The sequence below is a fragment of the Caenorhabditis elegans genome, chromosome II (genome assembly GCF_000002985.6).
Source record: "Caenorhabditis elegans chromosome II".
Lineage (NCBI taxonomy): Eukaryota > Metazoa > Nematoda > Chromadorea > Rhabditida > Rhabditidae > Caenorhabditis > Caenorhabditis elegans.
In genome coordinates, this window is record NC_003280.10 from 5474165 (window position 1) to 5495922 (window position 21758).

The 21758-nt window shown below is 35.7% G+C and overlaps 6 protein-coding genes, 4 non-coding genes and 2 pseudogenes across 12 annotated transcripts; 7 read left to right on the top strand and 5 right to left on the bottom strand.

The window, feature by feature from the left end:
- Window positions 1–208: 208 nt before the first annotated feature.
- mrps-16 (Small ribosomal subunit protein bS16m) lies at window positions 209–1256 on the top strand. Its single transcript, NM_001383835.2, has 4 exons — window positions 209–390; window positions 452–578; window positions 727–857; window positions 1088–1256. The coding sequence occupies exons 1-4, from the start codon at window positions 244–246 to the stop codon at window positions 1124–1126; spliced, it is 444 nt and encodes a 147-aa protein (NP_001370640.1). The 5' UTR covers window positions 209–243; the 3' UTR covers window positions 1127–1256.
- Window positions 1082–4362, top strand: ilcr-2 (Interleukin cytokine receptor-related protein 2). Its single transcript, NM_001027035.6, has 9 exons — window positions 1082–1521; window positions 1570–1654; window positions 1713–1839; window positions 2138–3023; window positions 3076–3251; window positions 3300–3411; window positions 3464–3645; window positions 3692–3847; window positions 3892–4362. The coding sequence occupies exons 1-9, from the start codon at window positions 1245–1247 to the stop codon at window positions 4045–4047; spliced, it is 2157 nt and encodes a 718-aa protein (NP_001022206.1). The 5' UTR covers window positions 1082–1244; the 3' UTR covers window positions 4048–4362.
- A 91-nt stretch (window positions 4363–4453) lies between these two features.
- On the top strand, window positions 4454–6326 carry F56D1.1 (Putative zinc finger protein F56D1.1). The gene is made up of 7 exons (NM_062641.4): window positions 4454–4652; window positions 4699–4766; window positions 4815–4945; window positions 4990–5090; window positions 5137–5295; window positions 5372–5946; window positions 6000–6326. Exons 1-7 carry the CDS (start codon window positions 4456–4458, stop codon window positions 6131–6133), a joined length of 1365 nt encoding a protein of 454 aa, NP_495042.3. The 5' UTR covers window positions 4454–4455; the 3' UTR covers window positions 6134–6326.
- On the bottom strand, window positions 6320–7877 carry cal-8 (EF-hand domain-containing protein). Its single transcript, NM_062642.4, has 5 exons — window positions 7783–7877; window positions 7659–7734; window positions 6719–6813; window positions 6523–6670; window positions 6320–6474 (listed from the first exon to the last, which is right to left on the bottom strand). The coding sequence occupies exons 1-5, from the start codon at window positions 7870–7872 to the stop codon at window positions 6446–6448; spliced, it is 438 nt and encodes a 145-aa protein (NP_495043.1). The 5' UTR covers window positions 7873–7877; the 3' UTR covers window positions 6320–6445.
- A 1925-nt stretch (window positions 7878–9802) lies between these two features.
- 21ur-12072 lies at window positions 9803–9823 on the top strand. Its single transcript, NR_051075.1, has one exon.
- A 1495-nt stretch (window positions 9824–11318) lies between these two features.
- F12A10.12 lies at window positions 11319–11443 on the bottom strand. Its single transcript, NR_051076.1, has one exon. It is a non-coding gene; the product is annotated as an Unclassified non-coding RNA F12A10.12 (non-coding RNA).
- An 80-nt stretch (window positions 11444–11523) lies between these two features.
- Window positions 11524–11602, bottom strand: F12A10.11. The gene has a single exon (NR_051077.1). It is a non-coding gene; the product is annotated as an Unclassified non-coding RNA F12A10.11 (non-coding RNA).
- A 1530-nt stretch (window positions 11603–13132) lies between these two features.
- On the bottom strand, window positions 13133–13324 carry F12A10.13. The gene has a single exon (NR_101690.1). It is a non-coding gene; the product is annotated as an Unclassified non-coding RNA F12A10.13 (non-coding RNA).
- A 655-nt stretch (window positions 13325–13979) lies between these two features.
- Window positions 13980–16474, top strand: nep-5 (NEPrilysin metallopeptidase family). The gene is made up of 9 exons (NM_001377801.1): window positions 13980–14036; window positions 14084–14393; window positions 14438–14655; window positions 14706–15078; window positions 15128–15286; window positions 15332–15830; window positions 15876–16093; window positions 16139–16267; window positions 16314–16474. The coding sequence occupies exons 1-9, from the start codon at window positions 13987–13989 to the stop codon at window positions 16440–16442; spliced, it is 2085 nt and encodes a 694-aa protein (NP_001364754.1). The 5' UTR covers window positions 13980–13986; the 3' UTR covers window positions 16443–16474.
- A 472-nt stretch (window positions 16475–16946) lies between these two features.
- basl-2 lies at window positions 16947–19028 on the top strand (annotated as a pseudogene). Its single transcript has 9 exons — window positions 16947–17069; window positions 17116–17479; window positions 17526–17849; window positions 18061–18205; window positions 18251–18459; window positions 18505–18603; window positions 18646–18751; window positions 18795–18869; window positions 18912–19028. Coding segments are annotated over exons 1-9 (1562 nt in total).
- Window positions 19029–19920: 892 nt separating this feature from the next.
- On the bottom strand, window positions 19921–20341 carry F12A10.6 (uncharacterized protein; the record flags this gene model as incomplete). Its single annotated transcript, NM_062645.1, has 2 exons — window positions 19921–20136; window positions 20180–20341. The coding sequence occupies 2 exons, from the start codon at window positions 20339–20341 to the stop codon at window positions 19921–19923; spliced, it is 378 nt and encodes a 125-aa protein (NP_495046.1).
- Window positions 20342–20538: 197 nt separating this feature from the next.
- Window positions 20539–21518, top strand: F12A10.2 (annotated as a pseudogene). Its single transcript has 3 exons — window positions 20539–21222; window positions 21273–21373; window positions 21417–21518. Coding segments are annotated over exons 1-3 (887 nt in total).
- The last annotated feature ends 240 nt before the right edge of the window (window positions 21519–21758 follow it).

Genomic DNA, 21758 nt, shown 5'->3' on the forward strand with positions numbered 1-21758 from the left:
AACATTGCGTACTTGACACTGCACTTCACGACATTTAAAAAAGTTTTTCTCTCCACAATTTCTAAACTTTTTATAAACATTGTGTAAATAGTTTTTTGAGTTTTGAAATAATTCTATTCGAAAAAAAATTTTATTCTTAATTTGCAGCCGTTCATAACGATCGTAGTACATTCTGCCTCTCGTACGAGCTCAATTCTGTTTTTTGCAGATTGCTCCTTCTATGAGCGAAATTTGGTGCTGGAAATGCGAAAATTAGTAATTCCAAAATATTACGGACGTCCTTCGATCGGTTTGGCTCTTTTTGGTTGCACAAACCGACCGTTCTATCACGTTTGTGTATTTCCTGATCGGGCTTTAGGTCGAAGATACGAGGGTAACATTCTTGAACAGGTGAGAATTGCTTGAATGAAAAAATTGCTTGAATGATTTATAATAAAATTAATTTTTACAGGTGGGAACTTTTGATCCACTTCCAAATCAGAAGAACGAGAAGCTAGTGGCTCTGAATTTTGGACGCCTCAAATATTGGATTGGTGAACGGAACGCTCATATTTCCGTTCCAGTGCTTGAACTTCTCGGTGAGCGGAGAAACTGTGATAATTATTTTTTGGAAAATACACTTGGAAAAAAATTGCGGGAAAAATTCTTGAATTAATTTTTGATCTACTGAAAATATCAACTGTTTTCGTAGTTTTGATGATCAAATTAATTTTTTATTCATTTCAGGCCTGTCGGGACTCTTCCCAATTCACCCGAAATCGTTCATTCGAGCCAAGGACAACAGGGCGTTGATTGCCGATCAACAACTGAAGGTAGCTGCAGAAGCCGCGGAAGCTGAGAAAGTCGCACAAGAGCAGGTAATTAAAACTAATTTTTCTTCGATAATCTCTGATTTTTACCGCAGCAACATTAAAAAAAATAGAGATTTTCTAAAAGTTTTCCCGTGTACAAACATATCGTTTTCACCTTGTCGCCTCGCCTCAAGAGGTGAAAAGTCAACAAATTAGGTTCAAATTCTTCACATGTTTACAATCAGATATTCTTTTACCGCAAATAACGAGCTAAATCTTTTTACATCAATTTTCAGGCGTCAACTGGTGCCGCTGCGACATCTCACCCACAGTAATCTCACTTTTCTCTTTCTAGAATCTCTTAGAATTTATATTTTCTTCTATCTTTTTTGTTGTTAAGTTGCTTGTTTTCATTTTCTTTCTTCAAAACCGCACTTTAATTAATGACATAAAATGGTCCGCCTTTGCACTACCAATTTTCTTGCTTATCGCGCAACGGGCAGTCCCTTATTACTCCTATACTTCTATCTCTGTTCACTATCTTCTGTCAAATCGTCCGCAGCAGCATCATACACCAATGCTTCTGATTACGTCCTTCGGAATGTTTTTGAGCATTCCGATCAATGCTACAAAGATTCATTCGTCTATGTGAGAGCTGATGATAAGAAATCCGATCCTTTTATCACGTACTCCACGACTAAGGAATGCTCAGAACGGCTCAAGAAAAATGGTACATTTTTTCCCGAACCAGAAAGATAATTAATTTTCCGATTTTCAGATCTTCCTGAAAAGCTGCCAACATGTCCTCCTGGTCTTATTGATCTGGAACTCAAACCAGTCTACGTACCAAAGTCCCAGATAAGGTTGGAAATCAGTCAGAAACTGTGGAAATTTTTTAATTTAATTAGTTAATTTTTTCAGTTATCCATATGCCAACCTGAATATTTCCGTCACTGCTCATTCTTCCGTCGATACCATTGCATTCCGTCTTGAATGCTTGTCAGCTTCAGATGGTTCAGATGTATATTGTTCCAATTCGAAAGCCATGGTAACTAGATTTAACAACTAAAAGACGCGAAATTTTGAACGTTAATACGCCGGGGATACGGTACCAGGTCTCGACACGATAAATGTTTGTTGATTACGAAAAGGTGTGCGCCTTTAAAGAGTACTGTAGTTTTAAAAAACGTTTCTCTATAAAAAAGAAAAATCTTTAAACTTACATCACTCTTTAATGACGCAAACCTTTTCGCATTCAACGAAAATTTGTCGTGTCAAGACCCTGTAACGTATTATTTACGCTAAACTTCGCGTCTGGGTAATACAGTAAAAATTCAAATTTTCAGTACATCAACGGAGTCAAAGAATGGCCGTGTCGCGGAATTCATCTTTCGTCGAGAGTTCAATATCCCACCAGATTCTCGTATTCCTGTTTCCGACTCACTTCATTTTCTGTCTACGCAATCAATGCAACTATTCTACCGCAAAAATGTAGAGTCTCAACGATTATGACTGCTCCATACTTCGATGACATGTTCCCAGAGATTCTTGTGGATCCAACTACCAATCAGTCAATTATAACGAAAACGGATCCGTTCTGGGCACCGATGCTGTCTGCTGATTTCAGTGATAAGAATGCGATTTGGGTTAGATTGGGAAAAGCGGAGAGGGCAGAATGCGAAACTATGGTTGTTAATGTCTACAAGGAACACGATGATGATTCTCAAAAAGTGACATTTCTGGAAATTTTGACTGTGAAGTGCCCAGAAACCGCCGTTAAATGGGAAAATCAGAAAGCAGGGAGATACCTTCTGACGGCATACGTTCCTATTCGTGGATGCAAATTTTATTGCGAGAAGAAAGAACGAGGATGTCGGCAATGTCTTCGTACTCATCTGAACCTGGTTATCTACAAAAATAGAGCTTCACTGTCTTGGCTCGCATTGCAAAAGTTCAAAGATTATGGTTTCGAGATTTTCATCGCTGTCGTTGTACTTTTGATACTGATCATCGTTCTGGCTGTAACTGGATTTGGTTATGTACTATGGAGAGACAAAGTTCGATCTCGAGAAGTTCGAAATATAGCATTGACTGAATTTGTGAAGGTTATGATAGTTTATGCGGATGACAATGATTTGCATACCGACTGTGTGAAGAAACTTGTCGAAAATCTCAGAAACTGTGCATCCTGTGATCCAGTTTTTGATTTGGAGAAGCTTATAACCGCAGAACGTAAGTTTTTAAAAAATATATAGTATTTTTCAACTTTTCATACTAATTTCAGAAATCGTTCCATCCCGCTGGCTAGTGGATCAAATCAGCTCTCTAAAGAAATTTATAATTGTGGTTTCTGATTGCGCTGAAAAGATTCTCGACACGGAAGCTTCTGAGACTCATCAGCTTGTTCAAGCTCGACCATTTGCTGATTTGTTCGGGCCAGCTATGGAAATGATCATTCGTGTAGGCAATTGACTCGGATTTTCTTAAAATCAAGAAAAAACATTTTAGGACGCAACACACAATTTTCCGGAAGCTCGTAAGAAATACGCCGTTGTCAGATTCAACTATTCTCCACATGTTCCACCAAACTTAGCGATTCTTAACCTTCCCACCTTCATTTGTTAGTTTATTTTAAAATTTAAAATGTAATCTTTCTAATTCTGAAATTACAGTACCTGAACAATTCGCGCAACTCACTGCATTCCTGCACAATGTAGAGCACACAGAAAGAGCCAACGTCACTCAAAACATATCAGAAGCTCAGATTCATGAGTGGAACCTTTGTGCTAGTCGTATGATGTCATTCTTCGTTCGAAATCCGAATTGGCTCGAAACGAGATGGAAACCGAAAGACGTGAGGGTTTTAATTTTATGATTAATTTATAAAACTTCATTTTCAGGAGCTCGCAGCGCTTCACCTCAAACGTCAGTCTCCCGTCATTGTTCCAATCCAAACTGAAGAGGATCGCATTGCTGCTTCTATAAAGTATAACCTGGTGCCCCCGCAAGCACTCGTGGACAGTGATGACGAAGATGATGTTGATCTCCAGCCACACGTATGTTCATTCAAAATGTTCTCAGCTAGAAATATAATTTTTAGGCTTCTCATCAGAACCAGCCACTCATTCTCCTACCACCTGAACAGTGCGGCCCTGACTCTGATTCTGACTCGGAATCTGACTCCAGTTCGGAATCCGAATCTGAATCCGACAATGAGGGTGAAGATCCGAAGACGATTGTTGTGAAGAAGTCATGAAGAGACTTGTTATTTTTATTTGCTTATTGCTTGTTACGGTGTGATACGTGGTTAATTATGGTATATTATTTCGATTTTTCTGTGCGATGCTTTTTCATGTTTATTTAGTCAGCGTGTCCCTCAATGAGATGTCTTATTGTTCTGAAGCTACGTTTTCCAGAACTCCAACATAGCGGAGGCACGCTGGCTTCTCATAGTTCAGAATTTATAATTTCCATGTCATTTTTCACTCATTATTTGATTTTTATATATTTGATAATTTGTTCTAGGATTTAAAAATTACGCTATCTATAAATGTTTAACATTTCCTTAATTGTTTTCTTTATTTTTCTCTAATTAAAACAGGTCTTATAACCTAGTCTATCTATGAAAAATTATTTTTACTGTTATCCAAAATCCAAAATTCAGATGATATCTTCGTTTGAACCACCATCTTCATCGTCATCGTCTTCTGATGAAGACTCTGATGATGAATACCGAGAAGAAGATGGCAACAGTGAGAGAAGCAATTCGAAAGTATGCATTGAAGAAGTTGAAGAAGTTGAAAAAGAAGAAATTGCGAGCAGAAAACGAAAAAGAGGAAAAACGAAAGACGAGTTCCATCCGTATGTGGAATATTTTTATATAAATGAAATGCGAACATTTTTACAGATGTCCGTTCTGTGAGAAAAAGTTTCGATATCCCAACAAGCTGAGAGAACATATAAAAATTCATGATTGTATGTTTCAGCATTCTTATTTAGTAATTTAGATAATTATTTTTTCAGCTAATCGTTACCAATGCCTTGAATGCTCGACAATTACCAAATTTGGCACATATGGTGAATTGAGAGCACATCACAAACTACATCATTCGAAGGCTTCTCATAAGTGTCCACAGTGCTCGTACACTAATGAGGTGTGAATTATCGAGTTGTTCATCTTCTGATATTGGAATTTCAGAAACCAGCATTCATTCGCCGTCACTTCGAACAAAACCATGTTGATGGTATTCCGTGTACAATTACTGGCTGTTGTATCAAAGTAGCAAAAAATCGGCTCAAGTGGGTTTCATCGATTAATAAAAAATACATTTTAATACAATTTCAGAGCTCACATCAAAGAATATCACACGTCTATTCCATTGTCTACCGAACAAACTCGATCTAAACTATCTTTCAACAAGTGCCCTCTATGTGAATACAAACCTGATGTTTCAGATGATGATCCTGAACAACAACAGAAAGATCTTGAGGATCATGTTCAAAGGTAGGTTGTAAAAATTCGATTATAAATTATTTTTTTTAAATGAAAACGGTTTTTTGAATAATTTTACCTATTTCAGAATTCATGAAGAACGTGAGCCAGCTCTATGCACTTTAGGATGTGGTGTTTATTTGGGATCCGGTAGTGTAAGCGAGCATCTATCGACATGTTCATCCTTGATTCAAAATATACCATCTTCTTCACAATCGACACCAGCACTTCAAAATGATGAATGGAATGATGCTAACACTGAAACCACACTATCAACAATCACAGGAACTTCTAGTCAATTTGAACGTGATTCTGTGTCTGAAGTTACTAATGATTTATCGGAAAATATAAACGATATCGATGAGGAAATTGAATTCGGGACAACTGAACCTCCGAATAAAATAAGAAAGCACAGTAGAAGTCGAGTACATGGAGACTTCAGCTGCGAAATATGCCTTAAAACATTTACATTAAGAGACAATCTTCGAAAGCATGTCAGAGTATATCATTCGGAAAATTCGCAGAAAGTAGTTAAATCCACGGGACCAAAACACCAAGAACAGTACAAATGCGATCGAAAGTCAAAAGATGGTGATGAGACTACTTGTGGAAAAACTTTTCGAACAGAACAGGCACTTCACGATCACTTTAATGTTCATGATGGTAAATACTTACAATCTAAAAGTTTAATATCTGAAAAAATAATTAATGTTTAGGTATCAAACCATATTCCTGTCATACATGCAATCAAAAGTTTCACGCACGAGATCGATTCGCCGTTCATCTATCAAAATATCATCAAACAAGTATCAAGGATCTTACGGCACGCGTGGCTACATTTGGATGTTGAATTTGGCCATTAATATAATAGAATAGAAAATAGAATATACAATTGTTTCAATCAAGTTTTACAACCATACATCACACCGGTAAAAAATTAACCAACGGTAGAGTTTAGTCTATTGAGTTTCATGATGATCTTTCAATTGTTCGAAGTATACTACTTGTTTTTGTTATTGTATTAAATAAAATGTTGTTGTTTTAATTTTTAATCAATAATTATAAATATGTACACAAAAATTAAACGATAGAAAAATGAGATGTAGATCAGCTGTGCGAAGGAATGGAAAAGCATTGATGAGATAGTTTTTGATTCTTTTGATTATTGGCCCTTAATGATATTGACGAACTCTGTAATATCAACAAAATATAGATAATATAGATTAAATCAATTCCAACCTTGAAAATCGATCATTCCGTCATGATCTAGATCTCCTTGTTTTATCATTTCTTTCGCTTCAGTTTCAGTTAACTTCTCTCCCAATTGGCACATAACAAAAATTAAATCATCGATGGAAATCACGCCGTCTCCATTTTTATCGAACACCTGAAACAAAACAGGTTTATTAGTTAGATGCAAAATCAATGTGCTCACATTAAAAACATCTCTCAATTCTCGTTCTTCTTTCGGATCACAGATTTGTCGTCGGAGTACATTCAAAAACTCATCTATATCAATACATCCATTTCCTGAAAGTATTCAACTTTTTCTTCCCAATACTCAAAACACACCATGAGTTTAAATTATCCATAGACACGTTAGGTTTCGTCCGTCAAAAAGTTCTAAAGCGTAAAAAAGTTGCATTCCGCTTCAATTCATCATCATCTCCACCTACATATTCTGCTTCCTGTTATCGTGCACTCAGTACTTTTCATTTTTTTTTCTGGTAAAAATACGGGAAAGTTGGAAATTTCCGGAAATCACACGCGTTAGTTCTATTTTTGAACACAAAATGTACCAGCTGTTTGAAATTTTTGAAGTTATAGTGGTGTGGAAGCTTATTCATGCGGAAATCTTGTTAGTACACTAGAAATAGAGAGAATACTGTATTTCGCTACAGTAGCCAAAGACTCTTTTTTGCATTAAAGCCCTTGATGTGAGCTCATATATTTTTTGAGAAATTATTAAAAATTCTTCAATAGAAATTGCGAAGTAAAGTATGTCGCGAGTACGGTAACTGAAAAAGCTAGGCTCACAACTTTAAGATATTTTGCAATTTCACATTTTTCCCCAACATGTGTTTCATTTTCAACTCTTGTTAATTGTGAAATTATAAAGAAAAATCGTCAAATATCAAGAGGGAATTACAACACAAGAGATCACGAGTACGGTAGCAGAAGCTTCGCTGGTGCCAGGACCTGATTTTGAAATCCAGTTTTTTGTTGCGAAAATGCTATATTTGATTTACAAAAAATCTCAATTGTTTCAAATTAGATTTTAAGAAAATACCACTTTTTGTTGGCAAGAACTAGAATGTATTCAAGAATATGGTCAGTATATACGGAAAATAGGATGAATAGAAGTTTGATCGTACCATCTAAATCAGCTTGCTCAATCATTGTCTCAATCTTCGAATTGCTCGCTTTTTCTCCCAATTGAAGAAGAGCAACCTGTAAAACTTATATTTGTCCGAAAATTCACAAATTATAACAACAAACCTCCAACTCTTGTCTTGTAATTCTTCCATCTCCATTTTTATCAAACTCTCGAAATACTTCACGAATTTCAGCTTCTTTCAGTGAGTCCATTTTAGCTGAAATAATGTTCAGTAGAAAACGAGGGGAACAAGTGAAAAATAAATGATAAAAAAAGGAGATGCACGAATGAATGACGGAATGAATTAATGAATAAATAAATGTATATGAGTGACAACTGAATGAAGACGACGACGATGAAAATGACATGAAATTTATGCGGAAATTGGAATTGGAGACCTGTGAGCCCCGCAAAGTTTCACTGAGCACCTGAACTTTGAGCACTTTTGAATTGAAATGATGATGAGACTCAAAAAAATGATGGAAGAATGCAAACAAAGAGGGAAAAGTCATGAGAAGGAAAGTGTTCTTGTTGAGTTTTGCGGGGGTTTATTGGGACACCAAAACACCATCTTTTTGGACTCCAAAGCCACGCCCAGTTTTCAAAATCTTTTAGACACGCCCCAATGATTTTTGTCATAAGACTTAGGAATCAAAAGTTGTGAAAGTTTGTGATTGTGAGAAAATGGATAAATAACTCGAAATTTCAAAGATTAAAATGTCTGATAGGGGAAATCTCAATAACAAAAAAAGGTTTTATAATAATAAAATGTTGAAGAAGGAGGACTTGGATTGTACACATATTTATACTTATAACTACAGTATACCATTTATTTCCGATATTCCAGAAACGCCCATTTTTTGCCATTTGCCCGGTAAACGCCCTCTATATTTGAAAAATGAAGATACTATGAAAAATGGCACAAAAATATATACATAGAAGGTCACTGACAATGTGATGAGGCGGGAAAGAGGCGTCCCTTGCACGCCGTATGGGGTTTCCAAAAACTTATATGATATTCCTACAATTTTATTAGTTCAATGTAATTATAGGAATTAGAAAACCCTTTTTTGAACTCTTACAATTGCAAAAATTACCAGTGGAAATTGCCGTATTTCCCTATCAGACTTGCTTCACTTTATCGGTTTATATCTCGGTTTTCTCAAGTTTTATCAGGAAAATTGTAACTGAAAATTTGTAGAAAAATATTTTGCACATACTTTGTAAGTTGACAATATTTTATAAAATCGAAGAGAACGGAGAGCTATCAAGTTAAAGCGATAGAGGTGCAAGTCTAAGAGACAGTACGGTATGTAAGAAAAATTTCAAATGCCAAAATATTTTTGAAAAATGGTTTACAAACGCCAAAATATTGAATATGTTCTGCAATTTATTTTTTGCCTACAAATCTCTATTCTCTTAGTCTTATCCACTTCATCTTAGTCGTTGCTCTTCGAAATTAGCTCGATTTCAGTGGAGCTCATGAGAATCTTATTGCTCCATGTTGCATATATCTTGCAAAAAAAACCAATTCGTATTGAGAAAAAGGCACATACAAAATAAGAAAATGCAAATATTGGTGAGAACAAAATGAGAAAATAAAAAGAAAAAATCTCGTGATTCTTTAATAATAAACATTGAAGGAATCTTTATGGAAACGATGAGAATGAAAATAAAAGCGGGAGAAAAGATAGAAAATGAAATAGTGTTCTGTTCCAATGAATGGGTAAATATGATCCGCATCTGGGTAAATATAGACTTGTAAATAAAAGAAAGATTCGGTTCAGCTTTACCCAGGACATAGATTTTAAATGAAAAAAACATAATAATTGTTCCAATTTTTTTTTACATCGGAAGTTTTGGTAAGTTGCCATTTTTCAAAAATTTTGAACTTACTTTGTGAGTTTCAAGTATGGCTGCAGGCCAGAGTTGCTACGAAATTTGTCAAATGTTCATTGTGAGCTGACTCTAGCACCTTTCTAGCACAGCGCAAATATCCGATCTTGTTCACTGTCTGCTAGTGTTGTATTTTTTAAAGGCACAGAAGAGCGTTCGAAAGTTTCCAATTAGTTAGAATATAATTTTATAATACAGGCGTCTGCTTCAGCTTTTCAATAAATTTTCCAAAAGAATCCACGTCATTTCATAGATACAAGCCTGAACCCATCTAAACTAAAACTTTAGCAGACATTATGGGTGAATGCATCCAAATAATGGGGTTTTTGCTGGGACAAAAAAGTTTTGGAAACGAGGAATGAGTATGGGAAATGAGTGGAACATGTACTTCATTTGATTGACATTCTGCCTTATTTTTCCTTCTAAAAGTCATTTTTTGGCTCAGAAAAGAGTGGAGTTACCGCTTGGATTAATCAAAAATTCAAGGGTTCCATTGACCACCAGACTTGTCTCGACTTGCACATTGGTGATCTACATCACTTTCAATCCAAAAAAGTATTTGTAAATGCAAAAGGGTGTTGAAAATAAATCAGATCTCTCAGAATCTGAAAACTGGTAAAAAAAGAAAACAAACTAGAGTCGGGTAAAACTGTGAAATCTTTAAACAATGGAACGAGAATGAAACGATAGTTCGGAATAAGAAATTAGTCTTTCCATTTTATAAAAGGTAGCCAAATATTTCTCATATTTGAAAACTTTAAATGAAGAAAGGGTCACAAAAATACATTAAAATCATCTGTGGTACTAATAAATCACATTGAGAAACAACACCAACTTGGAGCTCTAGACAGAATCCCCACAGACTAAATTATTTTCGATATATCTTTCTTTTCTCTTTCAGTGCAGTCAATTATCGTGTTTTGTTTATTTCTGGTAACGAGAATAGTTGACAGAGATGTCGCCAAATCAAATTTGATTTCTTCTTGGAACACTTTTTTGATCTTCTGGGATTTCCAGATTTTTGGCTTAAAGCGTAAGCTTAGACTTAGGCTTAGGCTCAGGTACATGCGTAGATAGAAGGAAGGAGCACAAGGCCTGAAAACGTGCCTGTCTTCTAAAAGTCAGATCTAATCGGGCCTCTTATTATTGCGACAAAAAATCATCTGCGAGTTTCTATCATTTTTCTTTTCGGATATACCAGTCATACAAGTGCTTATTTTTAGAAATTAAAATGTTGAAAAATGCATGTCAATTTGAATTTCTTAGAAAAATATTACAAAATGACAAATTTCAAAGTAGATGTACATTTTCTCATTTTGAAACCCCACTTCAAATGTCAGATTTGAATCATTTTGAGCATCCGGTCTTTTAACTTTTCTCAGAGTTTTTTGAAGATCGCAAGAAAAAAGGAATAAGAATTGGAAGGTTTGTCCGAAAGTTTTCACAAACAAATTGAATTTTACGAGGGCATCATATCTCCTTTTTTTAGCTCAGCTCGCTTCTCATTTCTGGTCAACGGTCGTGAACTTTTTTGGTGCGTTTTTTGGACTATGAGGGATCGAAAATTAGAAAGTAAAGAAGCGAAGAAAAGGCGAAGAATCAGAAAAAAGTCACGGTGGGAATCGGAAAAGTAGGTGAAAAAAGGACATAATTGGGTTGACAGCTGAAATAAAACAAGAGAATGTGGAGGTGGATGAAGAGAAGAAAAATAGGAAGGAAATTGGTAGAGGAAACAGGAAAAAGGACAGACAGCATAGATTGTTAATATTAATTGGTTGAAAGTTTCAGACGGATATGATCAATGAACTTTTAGTCGAAACGTTTGAGACAGGCATATGACTAGGCTCATTTAAGACCCGGTCTAGGTTAATGTCAGGTATAGGCTAGTCCTATGCTAGTCCTAGGCAAATCCGCGGTAAAGACAACTCCTAAGCTTATAACTAGGTTTATCATAGGCCGATTGTAGTCCTTGGCCTAGGCAACTCCGCGGCATAAGGCAGCTCTTAACCAAAGTTAGATATCATTTCCCAAACTCATTATTCTGACAAGTAAATAGGTTTCCGGCGTCCTCTACCGGAACTTTATAAAATAATTCCAAGAACGACAAGCTTTAGTTTTTTAATAATAATAATTGTAGGAGTCACGCAAATCTCTTCCTTTCCATCAAACTACAAAGAAATGAGGAAAAGGAGTGAAGAAAAGGAGATGGATTAAAACGAAAGATAGGCTTGATTGTGACAAATGACACTGAAAACAATGATGGAAAGAATACGAAAAAAGAGAGGATTACATTTGATGGAATTTCGAAAAAGAAATGGAGAATGTAGGAGTAGTTTAAATAATTTAGAACAGCAATTATTCAGAAATCAGAATATCCATAAGTGGGTGTAGTTGAACTATTGGAAGAATACATTATGTTCTAAAGTTTGGTTTTTCATTGTTCAACTACATCGTTATTCAAGAAAGCTCTTCCTTGTTCTGGGAATTTTCCAAAGAACAGAATATTTTGGACACAGAAAAAAATGGAAAAGTAGAAAACATTTAAGATGATAAGCAGGCAAAGTTGCAACTCCCGTGCCTGCCTCATTTTTTTAAAAGTTCATATAAAGGCAAATAAATATGTTTTTAGAAGTTTTCCAGATTTTTAAATCAAAACGAATTTGACTTTAAAAAATTTAAAAAATTTAAACAATACTCAAAATCAAAACACAATGTACGTAAGAGTTGGCGTGTTCAAAATGGCCTACTAAGAAACATTCTAAAACCATGGAACTATGTTGAAGTCCTCTTTTCCATTTTTTGTCTAGTTTTGCAAACTAAAGCTAACGACGTCATCACTGTCAAGTTTCCACGAAAAAAATCTGAACTTTTTTTTGGAAAAGACTCATAAGAGAAGTCTCTAAAACGGCTTTAAAAACAAAATAAAAACAAGAAAATAGTTCTAAAAATGGCGAAAATTGCTGCCCGGGGAGTTGATGATGTTGGAGAAATATTAGAACTTGTTATCGCCCTTTAAAAGAAAAATTCAAAAGTTCAATTCTCAGATTGTTATGAAACTTTTTATACTTGTGAATATCTCTTGGGAAAAGACATATGCTGAGCCTAATTGTCCTGGCAGGAGAAATTTCGAAAGATGAATCACTTTTTTGTCTGAAGGAGATGACCTACTGGGAAAGCGAAAAATATGATTAATTGGTAGAAGTTTCGAGAAGGAAAATGTGAAAATGAAAAAGGACAAGATGAAAATCTATGGCTCTGGGAATTTTTGATTTGTTGGGGTGAATAAAAATTGAGTTAACTCCATTTCAAATTTTTTATAACTGAAACGAAGAATGGCCTCTTTCGAGTGCTCAAAAGACCTATGAAATCATTGTTCGGAAACCGACACTAAAGCTGCCAACTTCCAAATAAAGGTCGTGGTTGCCGAAAATTATGGAGTTCGGAAACTTTGACAATTATTTGTTTAGAAAACTCAGAAAAATTCAGAATATGTTGAATCACTCTTTCAGATAAAAAAAAATCTAAAACAAAAATCTCCTTTCAATCTAGAATCCCATCTAAAACCTAAATAATGAAAAAATAAATTACTTGACTCAAGATGAAAGATTAAAGAATAGCGAACATGGCAAATCTCTGAAATCGCATAAATGTCTACAACTGAAAAATGTGCCCAAAAACAAATAAAGTAGTAGGTAGCGGAAGATGAACAAGAAGAAAACCTTCCTATTCACAAAATTTGCCTGCTTTCCAGTTGGTCTCCAAAGTGTTATTTATGTCACTACTCCATTTCTTTTGCATATTCTATGAATTTGGAGAAAGGAGTCAAATTCGAGCTGTTTAGAGCCAAAACAAGTTAAAAGTATTCAAACATGATCTGCACTCGTTGTGGCTTAATAATTAGTACAGGGCCGGCCATAATTGTATATAAACTTTTGTTTTCAGGGCTACTACTCAGTTTAGCTAATGAGGTATGTAGTTAGAACAGCCTTATAAATTCTTGAAACAAAAAAATCGTTTGTAGACTTTTTCTTGCCGAAGTAGGCTTCGTTTAATATAGTTGTTCTTGAGTTATAAGGATTGCAAGATACACTGTTAAAAAAAAAACCCGTGATATGTCGCAAACTTCTGCCATAATTCTCTTCGTCAAATATTCTGATACTATAAAAATGAGGGCAAGATTATGAGCAAGAGTTTGAAAGCCAAAAATCTTTTTTCAAGTGTCTAGCTTCGAACTCATTCAATTTTATGCCAAATAAAGTTCTGAACACGACGTTTGTACACAAGGTTTGCTCCAAAAGAGCGAGCCAATAAGTAATCACGTTCTTATGCCAGGAAAGTTCAGCCACGCAATGCCTTCTATTTTTTAAAAATAAATTCCACGTTATTGAATATTTTTCAACAAAAACACTTTATTACTTCAAATATTCTTTATGAATCCAGTGGATTTTATCAAAAAACCAAAAGAGAACATAATGTCGAAGTGAGTAATTTTTACTTCATTTAATATTAATAATCTCCCAATTTCAGAGATCAATCTTCAATGTTATTCTTTAAAGATCCGGAGAACAAAAATAAAAATCATGTGTCACATGTTGAAATCGGAGTTCCTGATCCAATCGAGGAACTGCAAAAACTGCAAAATCGTCCAGAACCATGCACCGTTCTAGCTGTCATCACGACCCTGGTCATCCTGGTGCTTCTCATTTTTGCTCTCGGAGCGCTGGGTCTCCATGATATTTCGGCGTTTAAATGGGAACCAAAACCCCAGAAAGCACTGAGAATTATGCTGGATCTACCGTGTCAAACAAAGGAATGTGTAAAGTATTCAGCTGAACTGGTAATGGTTTTACAATATATAATCACATTACAAAATATTTTCAGCTTGAATTGATGGATTCTTCGGTGAATCCTTGCGAAAACTTTCATCACCACGTGTGCAATGGCTTCAATCCAAGAAAGAAAGACTTTGAGAGACTCATGAAATTGATCAATATTCAGGAAAAGCCTGATCATCGAAAGGCAGTTAATGTTGTGAGGAGAATGTTGAGCAAATGTGCAATGGGAAAAACTGAAGAGATTCATCAAGTTGGACGATTGAGGTAGGCAGTGGACTTTAGAAAACCTCTGCTGACTCAAGAAATTTTTTCAGCTCAATCATCCTCCCTGGTCTTCCATTCCCGCTTCTCAACAACTCATGGACAAAACCATCTGATCCTATTTCTACTTCAAATTCATCCACGACATACAGTTACCCATTCCTTACAAAAATATTGGCTCATATCATACTTCACAACCCCGATGATGCTGGATTTGTAGGAATCAAACCATCAAGTGACTCTGAATTCTCGTTGTTCGTCGTCAAACCGTTCTCACCTGTTCTCACAAACTTTAAGTTTCGGAATATGTACGATATTTTGAAGCGAAATGCACCGGAGAGCTCCACAAACGGAATGATAGATCTGGAATTCGATAGACAAAGGCAGCTGAATGATGTGATCAAGCTTCAGACAAAATTGGAAAAGGTAAAAGTTGAAACGTTTAAGTAGAATAATAGTAACAAATTTATCTCAGATCGAGTTCAAAGCTGACCCAGAAGTCGTTAATCTGACTGAGATTCAAAGACAGATGCCAATAATTGATTGGAAGAGACTGATTGATTCCTGGATTCCGAATGGCTATGCTCACCTGAAAGAAAAAGTATATGGCTTCAATACCAGTTATTATGAAGAGGTGAAACATAATTTTCTAAAAATATCTAACTCTTTTTTTTTTCAGATAAATGCGATCATCTCATCTACACCTTCTGAAACTATATACAACTTTCTTTTTCTTCGCTTTTCGTTCAAATTCCTTCGAACAGAAGTAGCATCTGATCTGGAAGATACTTGTCTTCATCAGCTGTCAACAACCATTCCTGGAAAAATTGTGCTCTATGGATCCGAAGAACCGGAAGCATTGAACCTTCTAAATGGAATGCTCCACACAATTAAAGATCAACTGAAAAGATCGTTAGCTACATTGAAATGGATGGACAGTCGAGGAATCGAAGAAGCACAGAAAAAGTTTAATAAAACGAAAACAGTTTTTGGATTTACTGGAGAAGATTTGATTGATGAGCTTGTTGGGAAGATAACACCGGAGTCCAATTATATATCAACTCTTCAAAATGTTCTTCTTTGGCAAACCAGAAATATGTTTAAGTCTGTCGCAGAAAACAATGTGACAGTGTTTTTGAATTCGGAAGTTTTCTATTCAGTTGAGAAAAATGAAATAAGTAAGTCTTTCTCTGAAATTCTAAAAAAAAAGAAATTTCTTTCAGCAATTTCACGAGCTCTTCTCCATTATCCTTTCATGTCTGCAAACCTTCCAAACTATACAAATTTCGCAACTATCGCGTCCAAAATTCTTCCCCAAATGATACACATTTTCGATGAACGTGGCAGGTTCTACGATTCGGACGGGAATCATCGTAATTGGTGGAATACTGAAACAGAACGATACTTCCAAATAATAGTACAATGCTTCGATGGGATGATGGTAGGAAAAAACAAATTAGTTCAAGACCAATAAGTTATTATTCAGCAAAACGTCTTTGGCGTCAGCGTCAGTATTGGATGGAATGCTTATGATTCAACTAAAGAACCATATGCCACGCTCCCAGGAATCCAGCAATCATCAGATGAAGCTTTGTTTTTCTACAGCATGGTGAAGGTATGCGGTCTAATTAGTAAATTTTAACATAAAACAGTCGTTTCAGACAATGTGCACCTCGGATCCGGATAACGTGAATGAAGCTCTAGCGAGTGTTCCACAATTCAATTCGGCGTTTAAATGTAACAACGGAACAAAGATGAACCCTCCGACGAAATGCAAACTGGCTTCATGAGTACTTAGTTTTCAATGAATGTGTTTTTATTACATAATAGACTAACAGCTTAAAAAGGAGTCGTTAACATTATAACAGATCATCATTCAAACTCGGAAAGACTCTCCGACTAGTCTTCCCATCCGGTCTGGAAATAAACGCCAAGGCGATTGGAAGAAGCGAGGAAGTTTCATTTTTTTTGTGGTTGGCAGTTTACGAAAACTGCATAATATTGCGATTTTTCAAATAGTTCAAAAAATGTTACAGAAAAGTGGGCTTAGTTCTAGAAATTTCGATCGTTTTAACCAATGTTACACTCGGTTAAAACAATTATCAAGTTTCATTAATAATAAATAAGTAAACTTTCTTATTAGCAAAAATCATCTTCCTAACAATTTAATGAAACGTGACACTTTGAAAAATGCGAAAATTAATATGAAACATTGAATAAACAAAAAACACAACAAATCGATTTTCAATTATTTCGTTTTTTTACCGATTACAAAAATCGGAATCGTTGAGAAAATGGATTCTCAAAAACTACGCACAGAAGGAACCCGAGTGATTGACATCGTGGCTGATTATTGGTATGGACTAAGGAAAAGAAAACCACTTCCCAATGTGAAACCTGGATTTATGACTGCTTTAGTAAGTTTTAAAATTCTCTTTTTTTTTAATTATTCACTTTTTAAAGGTTCCATCAACACCACCAGAAGCGCCGGAAGAATGGGAGAAAATCTATGGCGATTTGGAGAAAGTGGTTTTTAATCCAGCAACTCACTGGAATCATCCACACTTTTTTGCCTATTTCCCAGCCGGACTTGCTTATCATTCAATCATGGCTGATATTCTTAGCAGTGGACTTTCTTCAGTTGGATTCTCGTGGATGGCGTGTCCTTCAATCACTGAATTGGAGAAAGTTATGTTGGATTGGGTTGTCACTTTGATGGGACTTCCCGAACATTTCAAGAATTCACACCCGGGCCCTGGTTGTGGAATTATTCAGTTCTGGCTCAGACTCAATTCTTATTGCAATTTTGACAGCTAGAGCTTCAAAAGTACTGTATTTTTGGATTAAATCGCTGAAATGAGGTATTCTTTCAGGTTGAAGAAATCAAATCAAATCCCTCAATTTTCAAGTGGCTCTGCAATTCTCTGATAGGAAAACTCGTGTTTGATCTTCTCACTCTTAACTTTTCTGGTCCAAATGGAAATGGAATAAGCTATGATTCAACAGATGTTATCACTCCGTTCTACCACGATCCACGTGTCTTCCAACACTTTGTCATGTATTTCTGTGATCAAGGACATTCTTCAATTGAGAAAGGAGCTTGGTTGGCTGGTGTCAGATATAGAAAGTTGAAAGCATACAAGAAATATTTGGGAAATTATGGATTGGATCCGGATGCTCTGCGCAAGGCTATCAAGGTAGATGCTTTGGTACTTATGGACACGAAGAACTATCTATTTGAGAACATTTTTATTACAAAACTGGAAAAAGCAATAAGGAGACAAATGTATCCGTCTCATGAAAACTCACATACCAAACGCATATCTTCCTAATAAGCCTGCTTCATGCCTATCAACGCACCTACCTATGCATGCCTGTCATGCCAAAGTCACCATCTTTTTTTTGCAGGAAGACAGTGATCGTGGTTACATTCCCTTCATGCTGGTTGTAACTGTTGGAACAACTTCTACTTGTGGTGTAGATGAAATTGAGAAACTGACTCCAATTTGTAAGAAAGAAGGACTTTATGTACACGTGGATTCGGCTTATGCTGGTATTTCAGTTTTTCGGAAAAACCCTACAATTCAAACTATTAAAGGTTCGTATGCACTTTGTGAAGAGAATAGATATTTGGTGCGCGGAGTTGAAGACGTGGATTCATACAACACAAATCTTCATAAAGCTGGAATGATTAATTTTGACTGCTCACCAATGTGGTTTAAGAATGGAATCTATGCATCTCGATACTACAATGTGAATCCTGTTCACTTGGTTCATGAATATCAGGCATCTGCGACAGATTACAGAGTCAGTTATAGATAGTTATGAACTGAATTCACTTTGATTCTTCAGCATCTTGAAATTCCATTGGGACGTCGCTTCCGTTCTCTTAAACTTTGGTTTACACTGAGAAACTGGGGAGTCGAAAATATCAAAAATTACATGAGACAGGTAGAAAGGGAAGAAGTGTGCAATTGCAAATAATATTTTCAGACTATGATTGTGGCAAATTTCTTCTCGAAAATTATAGTTGAAGGGGATATGTTTGAGTTATTCACACCTCCAATTCTTGGATTGGCTTGTTTCCGTCTTAAAAAATGTAAGAATATTCCAGTTACACTACTCGATCAAAATATTTTCAGCATTCAAATGCAGAAAATGAACGTTTGTGTAATGCAATTAACAAGGATTGTCGTATCCACATAATTCCATCATCGGTACTGAAATTCTGAATTTTTAAAATTATATTTTTCTTCCAGGTTCATGATGTCTTCCTTCTTCGTTTTGCTGTTGGAAGTCCGATGAGCAACATTGGTGATGCACGTTATGCGAAGAAGGTCATTTTTGAAATCACCAAGAAGCTGTTCAAAAAGTGAACTTCTCGTGAAAAATAAAATTGTATTACTGATTTATAACAGCTTGGAGTCAATTGAATGAGAATAAAATAACTCAAACTACAAGGTTAATATATTATACATAATTGAAACAGTTATGTTACGAATACTAACGTTGGCAATAGGAACTCTATTTATTACGAATTGTTTGATTAAAAAACCGTTGGCTCAACGTATCGGAATTCTTTTTAAATGCCTTTTCAAATTCAAAGCAGTCTATTTGATTTCAGAGATATTATCGATTATCTAGCAATCATTTTTACTTTGTGGACCGACGTCAGTGGAAGTATTCATCTATTGAACCTATGGCAACAAACTATCAAAATGCTGCGAAACAATTGTTTTGGTGGAAGGGAAATAAGAAAAAAAAATCAATTTCACCATGAAAAAAACATTTTCAGAAATCAATATTTTTCCAATACATTTCCAGTCCAAGTTTCCAGTTCCTTTTTTTGGATAGAAATGACATTGGAAATATGTAATAGTCCTTATTTTGCAATAATTTATTATATTTGAAGTTTTAAATAGACATCCAGCTTTTATTTATTCAAATCGGTCTATTCTGCGTTTGTTGATGAAAAATACGAGAAGAGCCACAACTATTGCACCAAGAACAAGTGATCCACTAACAGCGCCAACAATAAGCGCCACGTTTCCATCGTCGGATTTCGAATGCTTCACACTGGCCAGTCACTTTGCCACCTTCGTTTCCTCCTGTCGTTCCTCCTTTGCTTCCTCTTATCTCACGCACACTTGCAGATCCACCAGATGAATACCCTATCATCATCCAATTTCGACCACCGACTGCTGTCATTTTCTGAAAATTTTTGTGTAAAGCGTTATTTAATTTAGAATGAGTTTCAGTTGAAAACTATCAATTTTTGGCAATATTAGATGAAACGTTTTCTAAAATATTATGAAAATTAGAGGTGGGCGGCAAACGATTTTTTCCGGCAAATCGGCAAATTGCTGGAATTGAATTTTCCGGCAAATCGGCAAATTGCCGGAATTGAAATTTCCAACAAATCGGCAAATTGCCGGAATTGAAAATTTTGGCCGCTCCCACCATTTCAACAGCTTGCCGGACTTTCTGAAAATTTATAATCAGTTATTGAATTCAGTTCCATACAAACCTCTTTATCCCTTTTACTTCCGTTCAAATTATGACCGATGCGTTTCGCGACTGTGTGCAATTTGCTGATGTCGTGACGCTCCGGATCGGCTAGCATCTGCAACTGTGAAAGTTTTTTTTCAAAAATTTCACAAAAAAATGAGTGGAAAACATTGTAAAACATTACGAAAAAAAAAAGTGAAGCTGTTCGCAATCCGAAAAACGGGAGCCCGGTCGATAGAATTCATATATTGATTGCTTTTCAATTTTTCTTTTGAAAAAGATTTCACAATTTTCAATACGTGAACTTTGCCCCACGAAGATTAAATTTTACAAATGAAAGAGAAAACCGAGTCATTACAAAGTCTCTTTTTTTTAAAGATGATTTTTGCTGTGGTGGATATTCTAGAAATATCGATTCAAGTGATATGTATTCTGTTGTTTGGAACGACCGTGATTAACTGTGTGAGTAAGGATCAGGATGTGAATGCGATTGTTCGCAAAACAGAAAGCAAGAAAGTCGTGCCCTGGGATAAGTCAGAGATCACAATCATCAAGTACTTAGGGTATGGTTCCAGTGGAACAGCCTATTTGGTGGTGTGGGAAGACAAGGAGGTTGTTATGAAGGTGACAAGTATTCGCCCACAGTCGATTCCGTTACTCCGAAACGAACTTTTGATAACGCAGAAGATTGGCAAATTGTCAAAAAGTTGTCATAATTTTCTGCCATATCACGGATCAATCGTCATAAGCGACCTTCCAGCTAAAATGATGCGGAATTCCGAATGTGTCAACCATCTTGCGATTTTTATGGGATATGGTGGAACAGTTTTGGAGGATTGGACTACAGACAGTGTATCACAATTATGGCTCAATTGGTTCTGGCTATGAGGATTGCCAACGACAAGATGAAATTTGTTCATGGTGACATCTATATGATGAATATTTTAATTGCTCCAACAACCAAACGATGGATCGAATACAACATTGATGGCAAAACAATTACGATTCAAACATTTGGCATTATCCCGCAATTGATTGACTTTTCGAAAAGTTGGTGTGGAGGTTAGTTCATTTTTAATGTAGATGGAAACTCAAGTTAATTATATTTACAGCCGATCCGGAGCGTCACGACATCAGCAAATTGCACACAGTCGCGAAACGCATCGTTACTAATTTGAACGGAAGTAAAAAGGATAAAGAGGTCGCTTGTATGGTTTGTATGGAACTGAATTCAATAACTGATTATAAATTTTCAGAAAGTCCGGCAAGCTGTTGAAATGGTGGGAGCGGCCAAAACTTGGAAAAATCTATGTCTTGATCGCCAATTATTCAAGCAAGTCATTGTACACGAACATTGATCTTTTGATACTCAACTTCTCTTTCGGACTTTTAAATGGACTTCTTTTGAACTTTTTTGAACTCCTTTTTATTTATTATGTTTCTTTCAAATGAATAAAGCTGTGTAATATGAGATTTGAGAATATTCGATCCCGAAAAACACTGAAAAAAAAGAGAACAGTAGCCATTTTTCATATCCAATGAGGATAGGGCTGTTACGGAGACGTCTCTTTTCTCAAATTTTCTCAAAAGAGAAGAAC